The sequence below is a fragment of the Ailuropoda melanoleuca genome, chromosome X (assembly GCF_002007445.2).
Source record: "Ailuropoda melanoleuca isolate Jingjing chromosome X, ASM200744v2, whole genome shotgun sequence".
Lineage (NCBI taxonomy): Eukaryota > Metazoa > Chordata > Mammalia > Carnivora > Ursidae > Ailuropoda > Ailuropoda melanoleuca.
In genome coordinates this window covers 39,734,940-39,755,829 of record NC_048238.1, presented here as the reverse complement: position 1 = coordinate 39,755,829, position 20,890 = coordinate 39,734,940, and the positions used below count along the sequence as shown (strand labels likewise).

Genomic DNA, 20,890 nt, shown 5'->3' with positions numbered 1-20,890 from the left:
AAGTTGTTTAACACCCCTGTTATGAAGCTGCACTTTTTTTTTTGCTCAGAATTTACCCCTGGTAACCTTTCAGGGCTGTCTTTTCGTTTCTTACCTTTCTGAGGTCCCTTTATCTTACTTGTGGACTGCAGGCATAGCTCTCTGTCGCCCGTGAAGACCTTTTGTTAGTTTGCCTTCGGAAAAGAAATGTTTCCTTGGCTTTCCTCATTTTAATGGTCCTTCCTGGGGCTTATTAAAGTCTCCTGTAGCTTCGCAGAGGTGAGGTGGTGGGAACTAAAGTGTTCCAGGTGATGATCTCCCATGTGGTTTGGCAGAGATTAGGGTGACAGAATCGGCATTTGTCGTTTTTATTGCTGTGTTAGGGGAGAAACAGGTGCGCTTGACATGGGGGGACTTGGCTTGTGCCTGATGGCTTATAGTGTCCTTCCTGATGAGGAAAGTCACCGTGTCAGTTTCTTCTTTAGTAAGATTCTCCAGGCACTTAGAGCCACGAGCTTAGAGCCTATCACTTTATAAAGAAGCATTTAATTTTAAAATGAAGATATTTGCCCCTCAGAATGCTCATCCACCACTTTTCCACTCAGTCGAGGGGCATTCTGAAAGCTCCCTCGAGTTGTCATTAGGCCAGCAATTCATTACCCGAAGGAATGATTGTGATCTGCAAATGGAGACATTTCTGTGCCCTTTTTCTTCCAGACAGTTTATAAAAATGTGAAATACAGTTGGTCTCTGGGAACTTTCTCTCTCTCTCTCTCTCTCTTTTTTTTAAATTTCCTCTTCCCCAGAAGGGCCCATTTAACCAAGCCATTTCCACATGTGTCCCTAAACATTCTTCAGATACCCTAGGGACTCTGTTTGTAAAAATAACCTTTGTTATTGGAAACATCAGAAATTTAAATAGTGCCTGCTAATTTCCCTCCCTTTCCTTGGCCCTGCGCTCTCCCTTCTCAGAGATCTCTGACTGACGCGCACTATCTCAGTCACAGGTGGAGCTCACACCCGCTGCCACGTGGAGCTACTTGGAGTCGTGGCCCATCTTTCGTTTGGCTCTTGCCAGCGACACCTTGCCCGCAGAATTGCCTCTCCCTGTAACATTCAAGGGGGTGACGGCGAAAGTGGCCGCGCTTCCAAGCAGTGTGTACTTTCAGAGTGGGTCGTCCAGTGACACACAACTCCAGCGGTGCCCTCCGGTTGCCGCAGCCAGTCCACTCTTCCACAGTAATTGTGCTGCTTCTAATAGCTGCACCGAGCAGGCGGCCCAAGCCTCAAATGAGTGTTTGATTTTGCAAGTTATTTTGCGAATTAAATGACGGAGGCTGTTTAAGTTGGAAAGGAATGAGAGGAGTAACCACTTGAGGGCAGCTGAGAAAAACAGAATTGCGGGACCCCTGGGTGGTGCCGTCGGCTGAGTGGCCGACTCTTAATTTCAGCTCAGGTCCTGATCTCAGGGTCAGGAGATCGAGCCCCATGTCGGGCTCCACGCTCAGCACGGAGTCTGCTTGAGAGTCTCTCTCTCCCTCTCCCTCTGCCCCTCCTGCTCGTGTGCTCTCTCTCTCTCTAATAAATCTTTAAAATGATAGAAATAATAGTTCTGGCCCCATTTCCCTTGCTCACTGCCCCCACCTTCCTAAAGCTGTCAGGGCAACAAGTTACTGCACAACCTGGAAGGCAATGTAGACGCCTCAGTAAGGACCGCCAAGGCCCCAGGCTGACCCATCAGGGAGCGACCCAGCGTGACTTCCCCAGGCCAGCTTTGCGGAGGTGTGGAAAGCTGGTTTTATAGAAGCTTTCTTTAATATTCCCTGTAGACCAGTGTGGGCCCGTCAGGGTCTACACTATGTTAGCATAATCAGTCTGCTAGAAGGCACCGTGAGGAAAATTACAGTAAGAATGCCAAAAGAAACTTGCTACTGCCCTGAGTTGATCTGCCCACAGACATAACTGTGCCTTTTTACTTTGGGGGTTGATTTGTCTGCCTTTTGGATTTATTCAGTTTCTTTCAAGGTATTACTGCCCGGTATATTGGAAGCTTTGGGGATACAGGATGTTTGACTCTGACCTCAAAATCTCTAAAAGTTATGGTTAAAAAAGAAGCTTCCCCCACCCCCCACATGCACCCCCATTTCAATCCCTTTTCTGCAACTAAGCATCTATCTCATTGTTTGTTCCCAGGATGGTCCAGATTCTGCCAGAGGAAACCGGACAAAGCAGGAGAGTGCGTGGCTGTTCAGGCTGTGGTACAGCTTTGACCACAAGTATCCTTTTCGGTGGCTTCCCTGTATTTGTGAAAACATCGATGATGAAATTCTCTTGTTGTCTGTGAACGACTTCTGATGAGTGAGGAAGACATGTGCTTGGTACAGGAAGAGTCAGTCCTCTCTTGGGCCACAGCTCGTCCTGGAGAGCATCTCTCTGGCCAAGACGGATGTTTGTAATTGTTCAGGTAGTCAGCCCACAGCCTGGTAGACTCATGTGGCTCTTCGGAACTTTAAGTCTGAGGGAAATAAGCCTGTGTAGGTGAATTAGTTAAAACCACACAGCGAACCATACTGTGGTCAGGAAGGGTAGTAGAATTTGAGCAGTTAATCCACGTGGGGAAGATCATTCCTATTGGCCGAACGGAGACTGGAAAAGTCTGATCCATGCTGTAACTGGGCCACTTGCAGGGCAGACTCCGTTCTGGTAGATTCACCTGTTCTCGGGTGAAAATTAAAAATCCAAAAGTTAAACTTCCATAATTTAAGTTGACATCGTGATCAAATGGGTAGGTAGTACAAAGTTTAGAAACTTTTAAAATGTTAAGAATTTTGTTGAAGTGTAAGATACATTTGACAAAATCCAACATCCTTTCATGATAAAAAAAAAAAACCTCTAAACAAATTCAGTATACATGGAATGTATGTCAACATAATAAAGGCCATGTATGACAAGCCCACAGTCAACACCATACTCAATGACAAAAAGCTGAAAGCTTTTCCTCTAAGATCTGGAAGGATGCCCACTCTTGCCACTTTTATTCAATACAGTATTGGAAGTCCTGGCCAGACAGAGCCTTCCTTCCCTCTAGGCAAGAAAAAGAAATTTGATTCTCCAAATCAGAAGGGAAGAATTAAAATGGCCTCTGCAGATTAAATTAAAATTAAAATTGTCTCTGGAGATGACATGATCTTTTTAAAAAAGATTTATTTATTAGGGAGGGAGAGAGTACGCGGGGGAGGGGCAGAGGGAGAGGAGAGAGAGAATCTCAAGCAGACTCCCTGCTGAGCATGGAGCCTGACGCAGGGCTTGATCTCAGGACCCATGAGATTATGACCTGAGTTGAAACCAAGAGTCAGATGCTTAACCAACTGAACCATCCAGGCGCCCCCACAGATGACATGATCTTATATATAGAAACCCCTAAAGACTCCACCAAAAAAACTCTTAAAACTAGTAAATTCAGTAAAGTCAGAGTATATAAAGTCAACATGCAAAAACCAGTTGCATTTCTATATGCTAACAATGAACTATCCAAAAAAGATATTAAGAAAACAATCTCAGGGTGCCTGGGTGGCTCAGTTGGTTAAGCATCTGCCTTTGGCTCAGGTCATGATCTCAGAATCCTGGGATGGAGTCCTGCATTGGGCTCCATGCTCAGCAGAGAGTCTCCTTCTTCCTCTCCCTCTGCCTCCTCCCCACTGCTCACACGCTGTCTCTCTCTCTCTCTCTCTCTCAAATAAATAAATAAAATCTTTTTTTAAAAAAAGAAAACAATTCCATTATGATACCATCAAAAACAAAAAAATACTTAGGAATAAATTTAACCAAGTAGGTGAAGATCTATGCACTGAAAACTACAAAACACTGATGAAAGAAGTTGAAGAAGACACAAATAAATGGAAAGATATCTGTGTTCATAGATTGGAAGACTTAATATTGTTAAAATTCTCATATTACCCAAAGCAATCTACAGATTCAGTGCATCTCTATAAAAATTCTAATGGTGTTTTTTAAATAAAATAAAAATGATTGTAAAATTTGTATGGAACCACAAAATGCCCTGAAGAGCTAAAGCATCATGAGCAAAAAGAACAGAGCTGGAGGCATCACACTTCCTGATTTCAAAATATATTACAAAGGCATAGTAATCAAAATAGTATGGTAGTAGCATTAAAACAGATACACAGACCAGTGGAATAGAACACAGAGCCCACAAATATACCCTCATATATTCAGTCAACTAATCTTCAACCAACGTGCTGAGAATACATAATAGGGAAAGAATAGTCTAATAAATGGTGCTGGGAAAACTGGATATCCACATGCAAAAGAATGAAACTGGAACCCATCTTACACCACTCACAAAAATCAAAATGGATTAAAGACCTAAATGCAAGACCCGAAACCTAAAACTCAGAAGAAAACATAGGGGGAAAGCTCCTGACATTGGTCTTGGCAATGAGTTTTTGGATTTGACACTACAAGTATAGGCAACAAAAGTAAAAATAAACAAATGGGCCTACGTCAAACTGAAAAATTTCTGCACAGCAAAGGAAACCATCAACAACATGAGAAGACAACCTGCAGGATGGGAGAAAATATTTTCCTCAAAATATTAAATATAGATCTACCATATGATCCAGCAATCCCACCTCTGGGTAGATATCCAAAGGAGATAACATCACTATCTTAAAGCGATCTCTATGCTCCCATGTTTGTAGCAGCATTGTTCTCAGTAACGAAGTTAGGGAACTAACCTAAGTGTCCATCAGTGCATAAATGGGTAAAGAAGACATGTGTGCGTGCATGTGTATATAGTGGAATATTATTCAGCCTTAAAAATGAAGGAAATTTATCCGTTTGGGACAACGTGGTTGAACCTGGAAGACATTATGCTATGAAATAAGCCAGTCACGGGAAGAAAAATACTGTGTGATCTCACTTACGGGTGGAATCTAGAAAAGTCAAACTCAGTAAAAGAGCATAGAATGGGGGGCGCCTGGGTAGCGCAGTCATTAGGCATCTGCCTTCAGCTCAGGGCGTGATCCTGGCGTTCCGGGATCGAGTCCCACATCGGGCTCCTCCGCTGGGAGCCTGATTCTTCCTCTCCCACTCCCCTGCTGTGTTCCCTCTCTCGCTGGCTATCTCTCTGTCACATAAATTAAAAAAATTTAAAAAAAGAGCATAGAATGGTGGTTGCCAAGAGCTGGGGAGTGGAGGAAATGGAGAGATGTTGGTCAAAGAGTACAAACTTTCAGTTATAAGATGAATCAGTTCTGGAAACGTAATGTAAAATATGGCGACTGTAGTTAATAATCTGTATTGCCTACTAGAAATTTTCTAAGGGGGTAGATCTTAAGTCTTTGCACCACACACACAGAAAAATGGTAACGATGTGAAGTGATGGATATGTTAATCAGCTTGATTGTGGTAATCATTTCATGGTGCACACATATCTAAACATCTCCTACACCTTCATACATGCAGTTTTTTGTCAGTCGTACGTCAATGAAGCTGAGGGAGGAAGAAATTAATTCTTTGAAGAGCAACAAGAGTGATCTCTAAAGTCTCTGAATGTCAATTTTAGTGACTAGGATTTCTACTTGTTTAGTTTGGAGGGAGAAACTAAGATCAGAAGCAGGCACAAAGCGTCGGAAGAAGTAGATGTGGAAGGTGCCCATGGTTCCTTCTATGCCTCTGTGAATAATCAGACAAGGAAATGTGGGCTTTGGCTGCATCAAAAGAGGGTTCCTCTGGATGGGAATGATCCCCACAAGCCAGCAAGAGCAAGTGTGGTACCTCCTTCGCGGAACAAGCCTGAAAATGGGATAGATGGGCTTCCAGGGTAAGATCACACACACAGCTCAGCGCACACACAGAGCTCCCTTGTTATTCCCAGGGCTCCTTGGAACCACAGAAGAGATATTTTGGACTACTCGCAAGACCAAAGATAGAGGGAGTTGTAGCAGAGAAAACTATAGCCCAAGACCGAAGTGAGTCTCGAGCCAGTTTGTCTTGGTGATTTTGTTTTTAAGATTTTATTTATTTATCTGAGAGAGAGAGGGAGAGAGATCATGAGCAGGGGGGAAGGGTAGAGGGAGAAGCAGACTCCCCGCTGAGCAGGGAGCCTGACGCAGGGCTCCATCCCAGGACCCTGGGATCATGACCCAAGCCGAAGGCAGACACTTCACCAACTGAGCCACGCAGGCGCCCCGTCTAGGTGATTTATGGAAGAATGTTGTTAGTAACAGCTGCCACAGGCACTTCCTGTGTCCGCAGATCAGCCTGTAGCTGTTAATTTTCGCTTCAAGCCATAGCTTTCTAAAGAAAGTAGAGATACTACCTGGAGAGGGCTTGATAGAGAAACAAACAGATCTTTTTTTTTTTTTTTAAAGATTTTGTTTATTTATTCGACAGAGATAGAGACAGCCAGCGAGAGAGGGAACACAAGCAGGGGGAGTGGGAGAGGAAGAAGCAGGCTCATAGCAGAGGAGCCTGACGTGGGGCTCGATCCCACGACGCTGGGATCACGCCCTGAGCCGAAGGCAGACGCTTAACCGCTGTGCCACCCAGGCGCCCCGAGAAACAAACAGATCTTGAGGCCACCAAAGATTTTTCTCCCTAGAGTAACCCCCCGTCATCCAACTTTGGTGTGGTCAGATTCCCCACCTGCTTGATGAACTGAGAAACTGAGTAAAGACATGTGGGGCATGCCAACGTAACGAATTCCTACATATGTACATGTATGTCCTATATATGTACATATATATATACACACACATATATTTTTTCATATATATTTTTTTTAAGTAAACTTAGCATGGGGCTCTGACTCATGACCCCAAGATAAGGAGTTGTATGCTCTACCAACTGAGCCAGCCACGTGCCCCACCAAATATTTTTTAATTTTTCTAATAAGAGCCTTAGAGTTGAAAGGCTTTTCCAGTCACAATGTAAGAATAGGTTATTAGAAAAAGGAGCAACCAAACAAGAAGAAACTCTTGGAAATTAAACATAAAGTTTCTGAAATGAACCCCAAAATGTAATGGATAGTTTAATTACATGGTGGAGACCATTAACTGTTGATCTGGAAGATGAAGCTGAGGGAAGAAAGAATCTGTAAGAATTCAAGTGTAAAGTCAGAGATGAGCGAGAGAAGAGTTTCAAGATGTAGAGGTCAGAGCCAGGTGGTCCAGAGTCCTTTAACAGAATCTAAAAGAAGATAGAGACTATGGAGGAAAAGAAGAACCAAAGAAATAATGGAAGAAAAAAAATCCGTTGGCTAAGAAGATTCTCGTCTTCAGAGTGGGAGAGCCCACCTGGTATGAGTAGCGTGAATAGATACACTGGAGCATTCCATAACTAGGGAGGAAAAGCAGGACTCGTCGAGGCTTCCAAAGAAAAAGACTGGCGTCCTTTAAAGAGAAAGAATCAGATGTGGCAGTAGCAAAACTGAATGTTAGAATAAGCATTGTCAGAGTTCTAGGATGAAAAGAAAAAGTCTGAGCTTGGAATTCTACACGCAAGCTGAGTGGGGAAAAAAAGGAGGGTGGCTTTCAGACATGCAAGAGTTGAGAAAGTTTAGCACTGTGCAGACTCTCTAAGAAGGGGGAAAAAACCAACAACAACATAAAGATAAAATAAAACCAAAATCAGATCCAACTAAGGGGACAACATTGAAGAAGTAATTTTTTTATAACCCAGAAGTGAACAAGATCAAAATGAAATTAAAAGAAGGTCTTGTATTTCACAAGACACTCAGATGTTCTCTTCTCACTAACAAAGTTTAAATGACACTGCTTTACATGTCCTTTAATAGTGTTCTAACCAACTGGGTGGCTCAGTTGGTGAAGTGTCTGACTCCTTTTTTTTTTTAAGTAGGCTTCACACCCACCACGGGGCCTGAACTCACAACCCTGAGATCAAGACCTGAGCTGAGATCAAGAGTTGGATGCTTAACCAGCTGAGCCATTCAGGTGCCCCTAGTGTCTGAGTCTTGATCTCAGCTCAGGTTTTGATCTCAGGGTCATGGGTTCAAGCCCTGCATTGGGCTCCATGCTGGGCGTGGAGACTACTTTAAAAAAAATAGCATTCTAACCACTTTGCTTGGTTATAGTGAATAATATTCATATAATAATATTATTAGAAATGCTATTTAGTGGCTTTTAACATTTAGACTCAATCCATAGACAAAGTATAGAAGATTTACTTACCAGTTATAAAATAGAATGTAAATGTTACATATGTGCAATATAAAATGAATACTGTAATCAAAATCAGGAAAAACTTGAAAAGCAGATGCAGGAGTATAAATGAATTAAATGTACCATCCTTCATGGGAGGGAGTTTAAAGCTTCTGACTAAAGTTTATAAATCAAGAAATAGGAGAAAAAACATATTCTAGTGGTGTGTACACACACACACACACACACACACACACACACACACAGTGGAATACTATTCAGCCATTAAAAAGAATGAAATCATGCCATTTGTGACAACATGGATGGCTCTTGAAGCCATTGTGCTAAGTGAAATAAATCAGAGAAAAACAAATGCTGCATTGATTTCACTTATATTTGGAGTCTGAAAAACAAAGCAAACAAACAAAATCCAGATTCATAGATACAGACAACAGATTGGCGGTCACCAGAGGGGAAGGAGGTTAGTGGAGTGAAATGGGTAAAGGGGATCAAGAAGTACAAACTTCTTGGGGCGACTTGGTGGCTCAGTCAGTTAAGTGTCTGTCTTTGGCTCAGGCCATGCTCCGAGGGTCCTGGGATCGAGCCCCGCATCAGGCTTCCGGCGCAGTGGGGAGCCTGCTTCTCCCTCTCCCTCTGCCCCTCCCCCTGCTTGTGTGCTTGCACTCTCTCTCAAATAAATAAAATCTAAAAAAAAAAGAAGTACAAACTTCCAGTTATAAAATAAATAAGTCATGGGAATACAACGTACAGCATGGGGAATACAGTCAATAATATTCTCGTAATTTTGTATGGTGACAGATGGCAACTGCATTTGTTGAGGTGATCATTTTGCAGTAGAAACAAAGGCTGAATCACAATGTCGTGCACCTGAAACTAAAATAATATTGTATGTCAGTTATATCTCAGTTAAAAAAAAAAAGTCTCTGTGAAGTTGTAATGGTAATTACCAGAACAACTGGATAGGACAGAGACTCGATATTTCCTTTTTGCGCTTCAAGAATTTGCATATTTAAAAATCTGTATGTAAATAGGTTTTTTTTTCGCTTTTAAAGAGTTGTTAGAGGGCCTTTTGTATTCGGGGATGTGAGAACTTGGCTTTGAACTACCCGAGGCAGGACACGGAAAGGTAGCCTCGAGGTGCCCACGTGCCTCTGTATTAGTCCTTATGCAAATCCAGCCCGACTGTCCGCTTGGCAGCTGGACTCAAAGCAGCCGGTAGGCCAGTAGGGGCCATTCCCAGAAATGCGGCTGGAGGACAACGGTCAGAGGGGGCTTGCTCGGTTTCATAAAGAGGCTCAGCAGAGCCCACACCTCATCCTTTGTGGAGTCATTCCCTACGAGAAGGCTACCCCAGGGTCTTCCTTCCGTCTCCTCCCAGAGAAGCCTTTTTTCTCTTGTGCTGCTGGAAATACTGGTGGTGCTCAGAGCAGTCCTCCTCTGGGCTACAGCTGACTAGGGTGCTTTCTCACCCTCCTTTAAATTCTCTTGGCCGTTCCCACCGCGGAGGTGGCCGGGTGAGTCTCCACCCTTGCCATGTTGCTGGGGCTGGGGGTACCAGACGTCCAGGCGCTGTCATATCATGACACGTGCTTCGTGGTGCTTCCCACACAGACTCATGCATTTGACAGCACAGATACCCACAGACAGACAAATCCTGTGCTCTCCAAGCAGCTGACCTTCACGTTAGAGTGCTGGTCTCCACCGAGGGCAGCTTTGCTTCTCAGGGGACATTTGGCAATGTTTAGAGACATTTTATGAAGATTTTATTCATTTATTTGAGTGAGAGAGTGAGAGAGAGAGCATGAAAGGGTCAAAGGGAGAAGCAGACTCCCCACTGAGCAGGGAGCCCGACGTGGGACTCGATCCTGGGACTCCAGAATCATGATCTGAGCCGAAGGCAGACGCTTCACCAACTGACCACCCAGGCGCCCTGTCTAGAGACATTTTTGTTGTCACGCCTGGGAGAGGGGTCACGGGTGCTCCTGGCATCTAGTGGATAGACTGTCCCTACAGGGCAGGACAGTCCCCTACAACAAAGAATGACCTGGCACCCCATGTCAGTAGTGTCGAGGTTGAGAAGCCAATACGCTGTCTCCTGTTTCCAAAGTGTGAGCTGGCTGTGGGTCCCAAGCTGGAATGCTGATGGAAACCAAAATCCTCATTCAACATAATGAGGAAGGGGGAAGGATGCTCTAATTAAGCAAATATTCTTTTTGCCTGAAAAGCGGAAACCGCCAACCTGAGAGTTGACAGTGAACGCTGAAGGCTGGCAGGATGGTTTAATCTTTGATTCAGACTGTTGCTGACCCCAAGGGTTTTCTGTATCATGCTAGTAAAATGGGGGGAAAGAGGCCTTTTGTGGGTAGAAGGCTGGATGACTTTCTCTTGGGGATTTCTAAACATGTTTTGTTGGGTGTGTGTTTTCTTTGCAGATGTTTTTTCCTTCATTCTCTTTTTAAAGTTACTTGAAGCCCATCCTCACACACAGCGGCCCCCCGTTAACCACCACGCTCCCAGCCTGGTGTGGCCTGCTTGCTCGGTGTCTCACCAGTCCCCAGGTGTACGACGTAAGTACGGCACGTGAGGGGTGTTTTCCCGCTCACTGCGCCCAGGCGTGTGTTCCCTAGGAAGAGGAAACCTGTTGCCCGCAAGCCTCCAAATCCACCCTACGTATGTTGATCTGTTCTGCACAGTAACAGAGAAACCGTTTTCCTGGGCTGTGGGGCCCTGTCACGTCCGCAGCCGGGGTATGGTAGAGAGAACACCGGATTTGGAATCAGAGCAGCTAGATTCAAATCCAAGCCTGAGGCCATTTAAGTGTTCTGTGCCTCGGTTTTCCCATCTGTAAAGCGGGCCTAGTTGTACAGGCTGGCTGTGAGATTAAAGGCAAAGGTACAGAAAAACACCGGGAAGCGCTAAGTGTTTAGCAAACGTGAGGACTCTTGTAAATGAGTTATTTACACTGATGTGGTTAGGTCCTTTCCGCTTTCAGATTCAGACTTAGCACAGTGTGAAAAGAATATCCACACTGGTGGGCATCTGAGCTTTGGGGCTGACTCGTGAGCTCCTCATGTGGGTTGCTGGGCAGAGGGGTGGAGAGACCAAGCAGCTACCCACATAGAAGGACCGGAGGAGAGGGGAAAGGCCCTTCTTCCTCTCTCCTCTGCCACCCTAATCATCTGGTCACGAACACGACCATTATACCCTAGGAGAGAAGAACTCCTTAAATTTGCGTAGAGCTTTACAGCTCACAAGGCCAAGTTTATTCTCTTGGCCATACGGTAAATAAGTAGTTACTACAGGATTTCGGAGGAAGAAAGTGCTAAGGTCCCAGGATTAGTAACGGGGCAGAGCTGAGACCCTCATGCAGGTTTCAGAGAATTCATCAATAACCCGCAGTTGACTTGATTAGCGTGGAGAAAGCAGAATGCAAAGCCCAGATTTGAGAGAGAAGGCCCCTGACTGGGTCAATCTAACGGGGCGGGGCAGCAGGCTTGCAAACGATTGTTGGCATTTAGGTGGTACAGAGGGGCAGGGGGCATAGCTGGGCGGGGGGCGCTGGGGCGGAGGGGAGCAGTGGTCTGGTGTGCTCACGAACAGCCTTATCAGAGATGGGGCGACTTGGTCGAGAAGCAAGAATCCCTCCATGCTGCCCCTGCTGCTTTGGGCTGGGGTCCTGACCAGGGTCTCAGTCAGCTGCAGACACAGTGAGGCTCGCTGTTGTTAAGAAGAGTGGGACTATAGAGTCTTTGAAAAAGTAATTGAGGAAGCCAAAGGTGAGAGAGCGGAGGGGCCCCCTGCGGGGTTTTGAGCCCCATGATGGTCTCAGGCTGGGCTGTTCTCACGTGGCTGTTTGACACACTGTGGTCCTCACCTGTCATCTAGAGGGCGTTTGTACTTTTAGGTTAGCTGGGCGATGTTGAAGATGTTCCTTATTCACTATTTGGACTAATTCTAAACCACTCAGGTTGGATACCCACCTAGAAAACAGGGGTCTTCCATTCCTGAAAGTGACCTCTGGTTAACAAGTGACACACGTGTTTGCAGGGTAATTCGACAGCATTTTCACACAGCCTTCAGTGGACAGCTGGTTGCATAATATACAAACCTCCAGCTTAACAAAACTTTGTTGGTCGTGTCATCTAGAATTCGAGGAAGCGGATCGGTTTCATCATCTGCATATCACGTTCATTAAGCTCTGATTTGGAAATCCCTGTCCACTGGGTTTTACGATGTCCTTGTTTCGGGTACGATTTGTCCAGGCTTGTGAGTTTCGTAATGTTTTCGTAATGTTTCCAATCTTGCTTTCTCCTGTCCATGAATTTGAGCCCTGCTTCCCACTGCCAGGGGTCAGCACAGGCCACACAGGGGCTGGTGTCTGGGTCGGGGGCAGGGGGAGGGGGGGACCTCGGCTGGGCTGCTGGAGGGGGCGTGGCTACATTTGCAGCATTTCCCTCCGAACAGTTGCTTCACATTCCCCTCTGTCCTCGAAAGAGTAAAATGCGTGCCAGGAGAGTGTCCCCCTGAAAGTGGGGGAGCTAAGAGCCCTGGCTGCGGTATTTTGACAGAGATGAAGGAAAACATTCCCTAGTGCTCGCGTGCATGGGAGAAAGGGAACGTGCTAAAACAGGGAACATGATCTCATTTGTTGTTAGGAAAACTATCGTGGGACAGATGGAGCCTCAGGACTTTCTAAACACTGATGGCGGGGAGGAATTTGGGGAGTTTGGAGTGAGTTTTAGAATTACGGCCTGCCTGAGCACAGAATTCTTGCTCAGTTGCACATTTGCACCCTGCCTCGTTCCAGCGAGGATCGGAGGCCGCCAGCAAGCCGAGTTGCGTGCTTGCCTGTCGAAAAAAGCCGAAGCATTGCTTTAAGTAGAGTCACGCTGTGGAGCGTGGAGAAGCCGACATCACCAAGGAGCAATGCAGAAAGCAGGCTTAAGCTTGTCACCAGTGAGCGCGTACAGACAGGCTGGGACAGGAGAAGGAGGGTGGCAGACCCACACGCCGCCCCCCCCCCAGGCTGGAGCACTGAACAGCCGCTCCTCTAGTACCTCCAGGAAGGGCGCCGGGAAGAGGGTCCCCGTGCTCTGCTGGTTTCTCACCTGGGGGGTGGGGCAGGCATGCCGGGCAGAATCTGTCTGTGGCTTTGGGCAGGGGGCTATCGGGGAGGGGTGTTCCATGTCCTGCACCGAGGACACCCCGCCGCGTAGACGATGCAGGGCTTCAGATGCACTCTGAAGAGCAGATGGGAAATTGGAGAGCAAGAGCAGTTTAGCCGGAACATTCTGGAACCGAGTTGGCTGTTCGTGTCTGACAGATGTGCAGTGGGGGCAGCAGGGGAGCGGAGCGCCCCTCGTTTTGCTGGTGAACCCCATTAAAGGGTGAAGGATCGTTTCTGACCCCGCGCTGCCTCCTGAGCTGTCCCCACTGCCTCCTGAGCTGTCCCCAGGGCCGCTGCTTGGCTCACGCCCCGCCTGGCCCTGTCTGCTCGGCCCTGAGGGGCTTGGCATGAGCTGCCGGCCTGCTCTTCCTGACCACGTGAGTGTTCACATCCTCCCCGTGGGCCGAAATCCCACCTCTGCGTCCTACCAGCTGGACAGCCTGCGGCGAATTCCCCAGGTTCCCCTAGCTCAGGTCGTCTCCCCGGGGACAGGAGTGTCCTTCACAGGCAGGGAGGGGGAAGGGTCCGATAAGGGCCCCCGAGACCTCCCTGGCAGGCCTGAAATACACGGTCAGGAAAACGCACCTTCCCTCTTGGAGGGCTTCCCGTCGGGGGTTCTTCTGTGGGGACAGGAAAGAGGTCCTCACTCTGCTCTGGCCCGGTCCCTCAGCTGCCGACTAGGACACAGAGTAGTTCGGATGCAAACCAGGTGGGCTTAGGGCGGTTTGGGTGGGGCGGGAGGCCCACTCAGAAGACCTGCCCAGAGAAGAGAGGGACCCGAAACCTCTTGGCACATTTGCCCAGCGACCTTACCCCTCCTTCCCTTGAGGGTTGGGAAGCTGAAGGCCCGGGCTGGCCTCCCTTTCTTCCCTTTTGTTGCTAAGCCCGAGCTGTCAGGCATTTAAAATCAGAGCTGCCTCCTGGGCTTTCGAAGCCCTGGTTCGGGCAACGGTGCCTTACCTGGGCGAGCAGTTCGACAGCCGGCATCCAGTATCCAGGCCAGAGGCTCAAGGCTGGCAAGTTTCTCGAGCCCCAGTTCTCAGAGGCGCGGTTGAGGTTGGGGTTGGCTCCAACCCCAGAGGAGATCAGTCTCCCATTGGTTGTTGTTGCTCGTTGCCCTTTTCAGAACCAAGAGCCGCTGAGAGAGGAAGACTCCGATTTCATCCTGACCGAGGGCGACCTCACCTTGACCTATGGGGACAGCACAGTGACTGCGAACGGCTCCTCAGGCTCCCACACGGCCTCCACGAGCCTCGAGGGCAGTCGGAGAACCAAGAGCAGCTCGGAGGAGGTGCTGGACCGAGCCCTGGGAATAGGAGACCAGCCGGTGTCAAGCCGGGGCACGCGCCTAGTGTTCCCCCTGGAGGATAACGCGTGACTCCCCCCACCTCCCGCCCAGCCTGCGGCGATGGGGCAGCCGCCGGTGCGGTGAGGACGGCTGCAAGCCCCAGGGTTGTCTGAGACGGGGCACTGACTGAGTCGAACTAATGCTTCTGTTTTATTGAGGTCTGAAGCTCTCTTAACATTTAAATTTTCACCCAAGATGCAGATGGTGGGGCTTAAGTGTCTCTCAATCAAGACAAATGCAGACCTATCCCCACTTTTTCACATAGTAGTCACACAATCCAACAAATAGCATGCTTCAGCGGTCTAACTCATTCACCTGCGGCGTCCGAGCTCGGTGTGGCAGGCGTGGGGGGCCTCCTGGCAGAGGCTCCACGTCGGTACGCAGCAGGGCAAGCCTAGCCGGCTGCAGGATTAACAGGGTGGGGGCAGAGCAGGCTAGAATGATCCAGAAGGAAGGCAGCTGAGATTGGACCTCCAAAGATGATGGGAAGCCAGTGGTCAGCGGGACAGAACTCAGGAGGAAGCAATCTGAGCGGAGGCCCTAGCACCAAGGGCTGTGGGGATGGCGATCCCACGTCAGGCTTCCAGACTCTTGGCGCTACCTGGGTTTCCTGTAGACTGAAGGTCGGAACTCCATCCATGAACATTTCAACATGGGGAAGGAATTAGAATTCCTTCTCTGGAAATCTCCAGAAAGAAGTAGCTACTGAAATGTTTAAAACCAAAGGCAAAATCGTGTTATACTGTTGGGTTTTTAAAATTAATCTGATGGGAGAAACTGTTGAGAGACTGAGGACGAAAAGCAGTCAATTCTTCAGGGCTACCACCGAGATATCTACTGTGGGGTTTAGGAATAACACCAGAATTTGTGGGATGCTTCCATCTGGGGATTAGAGAGCAGCAAGGAGCCTAGGAGGTAATAGGCTAGTCTTCAGAGGGGGAAAAAAACCACACTGCGAAGAAAACCGCAAAACACAAGATTACTGTTCTAAAGACCGAGTAGAAGTCCAAACTCTGAGCTACTAAATGCATGAGATTTCAGCGGCCGGGTGAGGAATGAGAGGCAAGCCAATGGAACATCGAGCGTTGTTCAATCCAGTGGAAGGTTCCGCCTGCTATGAAATTAAGAATCCAGATGTCTTAACACTGATGCCGTGTAGAGAAGGGCCGTTTTCTCGGTATGTGGGGAGGCTCGTACCAGCGTAGTGTGTGAGCGTGGTTTGAAAGTTAGGTTTGTAGTTTGGGCTCTTTGTGGGCGAGCTGTTCTACCTGCCCACACCTGTAGTAGGTAAAATACTGAGAGAGCTCTTGGAAACCAAGTTTGAGATTCTCCGTGTCTCTGTGGTTCAGTGCTGGTATATTTGAAAACCCAATCTCTTAAAAAAAACAAAACAAAAAAACCTTCATAAAATGTGGGCACTTTTCTTCTTGTGGCAGACAAAATAGTGGCCCAGTCGAGTACACCCATAATGAAACCAGCCATTTAATCTTAACTCACCTTTTTAATGGTTGATATTTAGATAAGACATTACACTTTGCTTTTTGAATTGGTAATTCATGCAAAAGAGACAAAAATGTTTAAGTTCAGCCGTAGGAAATTGCCGATATGGAACCATTTGTCAAAAGCAGGAATGGCAGTTGCATATGGTTTGATATTATTAAATGACTTTTATTCCCCTCTTTCCTTTTTCTGTACCCTAAAGTCCATTTTGATTTTATCATGGACATCCCTGGGCTTTGTAAGCTTGACAAACGAGCTGAACCCCCTATCTCACCCCATAAGGCTCCGAATTACCTAGGCTAGTGAAGGACTTCACAAAACCTCTGAGCCAGAGTCAGAAAAACAGCTTTTTTAGAGAGCCCCAGGGCGGGAGGTCGTTATGTCCTGGGGGCAGAGTGCAGAGAGCGGCTGCCAAGCTCGCGGCACAGGGGCCCAGAACCAGTACGAATTTTATTCAGTAGCTTTCTCTCCGTAACGACCAGCCACGCACAGAAACTCGAAAGGTGAGGCTTCTGTGTGTGGTATTTGCAGAGGTGGAGAGAGAGTCTGGTCAGCTGTTCAGCTGGGTCTTTATAAAGCCTTGCTTCTCTCTTACGTTGCTTACGTATTTCATCTTGGAGGGAAGAAGCTAACAGAAAAGCCCTGGGAGGGGTCTTGAAAAGAGCCAACCTCGTAGGAGCCACGCTCTCCTCATTCAAGTCAAGGCTGCGTTGTCATTTTCGTTTTCCAGGATGCTTTCAGCAAATTAATAAGAAATTACCCTCATAAGGAGGAAACATAATCAGCGTTCTCCAGCCTAGTCCTAAATCAGTCCCTAGATTGTTGTGTTTTCCCCAAAAGGGTCCTGTAGTCCTGACTGCAAATGTTTTATTCGGACCTACTGCAATCCAAGTCAATGGAGATTTGCCAAGATCAGAATTTTGCTGGGGTCGTAGTGATTTGGTTGGATTTTTTAGTCAGTGGATCAGAGTAAGTCACTGACCTGTGGTCCTAATTTTTGTTTGCAAGATGTGGAGAATAATCCCGACCTTACCAGGGGTCCCAGCAAATGAGTCTGTTCGTCGAAATGCTTCCACCTCTAGACGCTTTATGCCTGTGCCGAGAAGGGAAAACGAGGTGCCACGAAGCCCCCAGACCAGCTAACTCAAGGCCAACCATCTGCTGCCAGTCGGGCCTAAATCAGATTGAAACTGCTGAGTGCATCCAATTTAGCCTCTCACACACACATTGGCTCCGGGCGGGGGGGCCAGGTGTTCTAGAGCGCACATGAGGGTTATCCGGCTAGTTTATTAACACCGTCAGCGCGAGGGCCCTATGCTCAGACACTCATATCCAGTAGGTTTGGAGCGGGGCCTGGCTTCCGTGCTTGGTTGCAGGCCTTCGGGGGTTCTAGTGGGCAGCCAGGCTGGAGAGCCTGTTAGTCCAGAATTTGCAGCGGACCCTGTTTGGAACCTTCAAGAATGGCCTAGCAAATTAAGTTTCCTTTCCTTACTCGTCCTCTGGAACAAACCGAGTGTTGATCACTTAATACAGCCAGACAGCTGTGAAAGAGTTTCATGCACATCATCTTTGCAGAATTCCAGAACATACTCCGTGAAGTACAACTGAAAACGTCACGTTTGAACACCGTAGTGCAGGAAAGGGAGAGACGGGTGACTTGAGTGGATGGACTGGGTAGGTGGGGGAGGGTGATTAAAAACCTGTCCTCTTTGCCCCCTTTCGTGGAAAGAAAAGGGTTTGGTCTTAACTGAGTAGCTGACTCTCCCGTGTGAAGGCTTTGGAGAAGCGGTCTCTTCAGTACAACCTGGGATTAAACGGAGTCCCCCTTGCAGTCCAGTCAGCTTTCTTCCTTGTCACACTTAGCTTGTTCCCAGGCCCGAATCCCTGCTGGACTCCTCAGGAGAGGCGTGGGCCCATTTAATGCCCAGAGTGGAGGCCGCGAGGGGGAGGGGAAGCTTGTGACCGCTGCGAGGTCACGAGGCAGGGGTGCTGGCCGACTTCTGGGTAGGGCAGAGGGGCCGCGCAGACTCCAGCCGTGCCTTTTCATGCTCTCTCTGGGGACTGCAAGGACACCTGAACTTTGTCTCCTGGAGAAGGAAATCTGCGCTGGAAACGAGGCTGCAAATACGGGAAGAGGGCGTAGGCGATTCCATGGCCCCTGCCCATCCAGGGCGCCCCCGGGCGCCCCATCCAGCCCCGATGCCTTGCGGCCCCAAACCCACACTGCGCCCTCACATGTTTCATCAGGCAAACAGCAAGGGGCTTTCAGGCTGTGCTCTCTAGACCGCAAAATGTCCTCTGTGGTTTGGTGGACAAATGAAGGCTCTTTAGAAAACCTGAAAAACGTTCTCTCGGCTATCCACGAACGTTTCACTTGAGGGTGACTTCCTTCCAAAATAGAGGGCTGTTTCATGGCACACACATTCCCCACCCCCTGCCCCCAGTTCTCTCTCCTTCTCTTTGTCCGCAGGGGAAGTTAATGTCCCACCGTGTCAGACACCTTAACATGAACAGAACAATTTTTTTTTTTAAAGATTTTATTTATTTATTTGACAGAGATAGAGACAGCCAGCGAGAGAGGGAACACAAGCAGGGGGAGTGGGAGAGGAAGAAGAGGCTCACAGCGGAGGAGCCTGATGCGGGGCTCGATCCCATAACGCCGGGATCACGCCCTGAGCCGAAGGCAGACGTTTAACCGCTGTGCCACCCAGGCGCCCCCAAGAACAATTTCTAAACGTAGAAACACCACTGATGTACTGAGGGGAGACCGGGGGCGGGCGGGGCCGCTGAGCAGCTCGGCAGAGGGGAGACTCCTCTTCTGGGGCCCCTAGCTGGGTGCCCGTTGTGAGCTCGAAGAGGTGTATCACCAAGCGGCCTTTCCCATCTGCCGTGAGATGTCGGCTGGAACGAGGGCTTCTGGAAAGTCAGCTTGCTGATTCAATAAGTATGTGACTTCTTACTCCTCTTCGGAAATGGGGAACTGGACGAGTTCCGTGCCGGCCTCTCGCTGCTGAGTGTGTGGATGAGTTCGTGTAGGAGGGGGTCTGTCACGTGCGTTCAAGTGGTACCACTGCGTTCTGATCTCTCGTGCTGGCCTTTCTCCAAGTGCCAGATGCCATAGTCGGCTACGGTGAAGGTGAAGGAAATCTAGTGGCCGAGAGTTAGAAACGACCCATCCGAATGCTGCTTTCACTCTGGTACCTGAAGAGACCTTCCGCCTTTCTAAAACCCAGTAAGGACAATATGCAGACGAACACTCCAGAAAGTGATGCTGGTCTCTTAACTAGGAAAAGCAAGTAGGCTCTTTGACAATCTTTTCAAAACCAGACCTAGAAATCAGCCCTTTTTTCCCCAGTTTCCATTTTCATAAGTAGGGCTTTTTTTTTTTTTTTTAACTAACAAACATGTCTCATCACCCAGTGCGAGCAGAACTCGTCAAGAGCAAGACCAAAGTTTTTGATGTTTTATTTTTGTAAGCAGAAAGAAGCAGCGCCCACACGGAACACATGGGCAGCCAGTTGTCTGCCACATGAGCCTGGGAGAAGTTGAGAAGGAAGGTCTGCCTGTCTGGCCACGTTTTGAAAAGCCCTGAAACACACAGGAGAGCCCCTGAGAGAGGCCGCCTTTTAAAAAGGCTTAACGGAATTGCCACATGTCAGGGTCAGTGGAAACTTCTGGGGCCTGTGGATGTGGGAGGGACTCAGATTGAAGGGGGCTTGTAGGCAGCACGAACTCTACATGTGCTGTCGAAAGCACTGAAAGCAGGGAAGGCCCCAGGGCTACTGGGTGACTGTCCCACGGCTTGGACATTTGGGAGTGGGCTTCTGTCGCCACGGTTCCAGCTGTGGGTTTCCGGGAAGCCGAGGAGTGATTTCCGGGTGTGGGGGTGTCATGTCTGTGGATTTGGAATTTATTGCCGAAATCACGTGTTCAAAGCACGACTTCAGAGCAGGACCACATTCTCCCAGGTTGTCTTTTGATTTTTTACATAAACGACATCTGGTCCTTCTCACTTAGGAAGTTTCACTCTGTCCCATAAGATGATTAAATGGGAAGGCCACCAAGATTCATTTAATAGGTGAAAAGCAATTTTTAAAAATAGGATCGGATGAATTTAACAAGGGATGATAAATGACCTTCTGCAGAACTCTTTATAGAGAGCTTACACAATGTAATCGGGGAGAATTTTGTCTTTTTCCATTCATCAGTAGCAAACCGGTGGTTTTATAAAATTAACAGTATAGTATGTTACATAAACATGTTATATGAAATAAAAAAAGTATGTTGAACTGTGAAAAAGTGAAGACTTGGAGTTATCAGCAACCTTTATGTGCACTAAGGAAAACTGCAGTTAGGCCCCCAAAGTGCTACCTTTCTCGAGCATTTTACTTAACGTTTGCCTTTGTGTATATGTTTAGATTGATATTGTAAAGCTAGCTACATGTTTTCCTGCCGTTGACTGATATTTAACACATTTTTCTCAAAGCTTTTTTTTTTTTTTTTTACAAAACTTAAAATAAAAAGATTAACTGGCTGAGCTAATCTTCTTTTGCATTTTAAAAGTATCCTCTGTTAGTAAAGGAATGCAGTGTGATCCTTTCCTCAAGTCCGTTCCTTTCCCTCACTGGGAGGTTCTGTGCTGGGTGGAAGCTATTCCTCTCCAGCTACCCAAGACCGGGGATTGACAAATTA

The 20,890-nt window shown here is 47.6% G+C and overlaps 1 protein-coding gene across 5 annotated transcripts in view; it reads left to right on the top strand.

Moving 5' to 3' along the window:
• The window catches only part of SLC9A7 (solute carrier family 9 member A7), a 124,114-nt gene extending 103,382 nt beyond the window's left edge, over window positions 1–20,732 (top strand). For 4 of the 5 annotated variants that reach the window (XM_034649423.1, XM_034649424.1, XM_034649425.1 and 1 more), the window contains 3 exons: window positions 2,173–2,255; window positions 10,645–10,750; window positions 14,477–20,732. In XM_034649423.1, the coding sequence (XP_034505314.1) occupies window positions 2,173–2,255; window positions 10,645–10,750; window positions 14,477–14,728 (441 nt within the window). In that variant the 3' untranslated portion in view covers window positions 14,729–20,732. The remainder of the gene's footprint in view (window positions 1–2,172; window positions 2,256–10,644; window positions 10,751–14,476) is intronic. The other variant, XR_004622392.1, reaches the window with a different exon arrangement.
• Window positions 20,733–20,890: the final 158 nt, after the last annotated feature.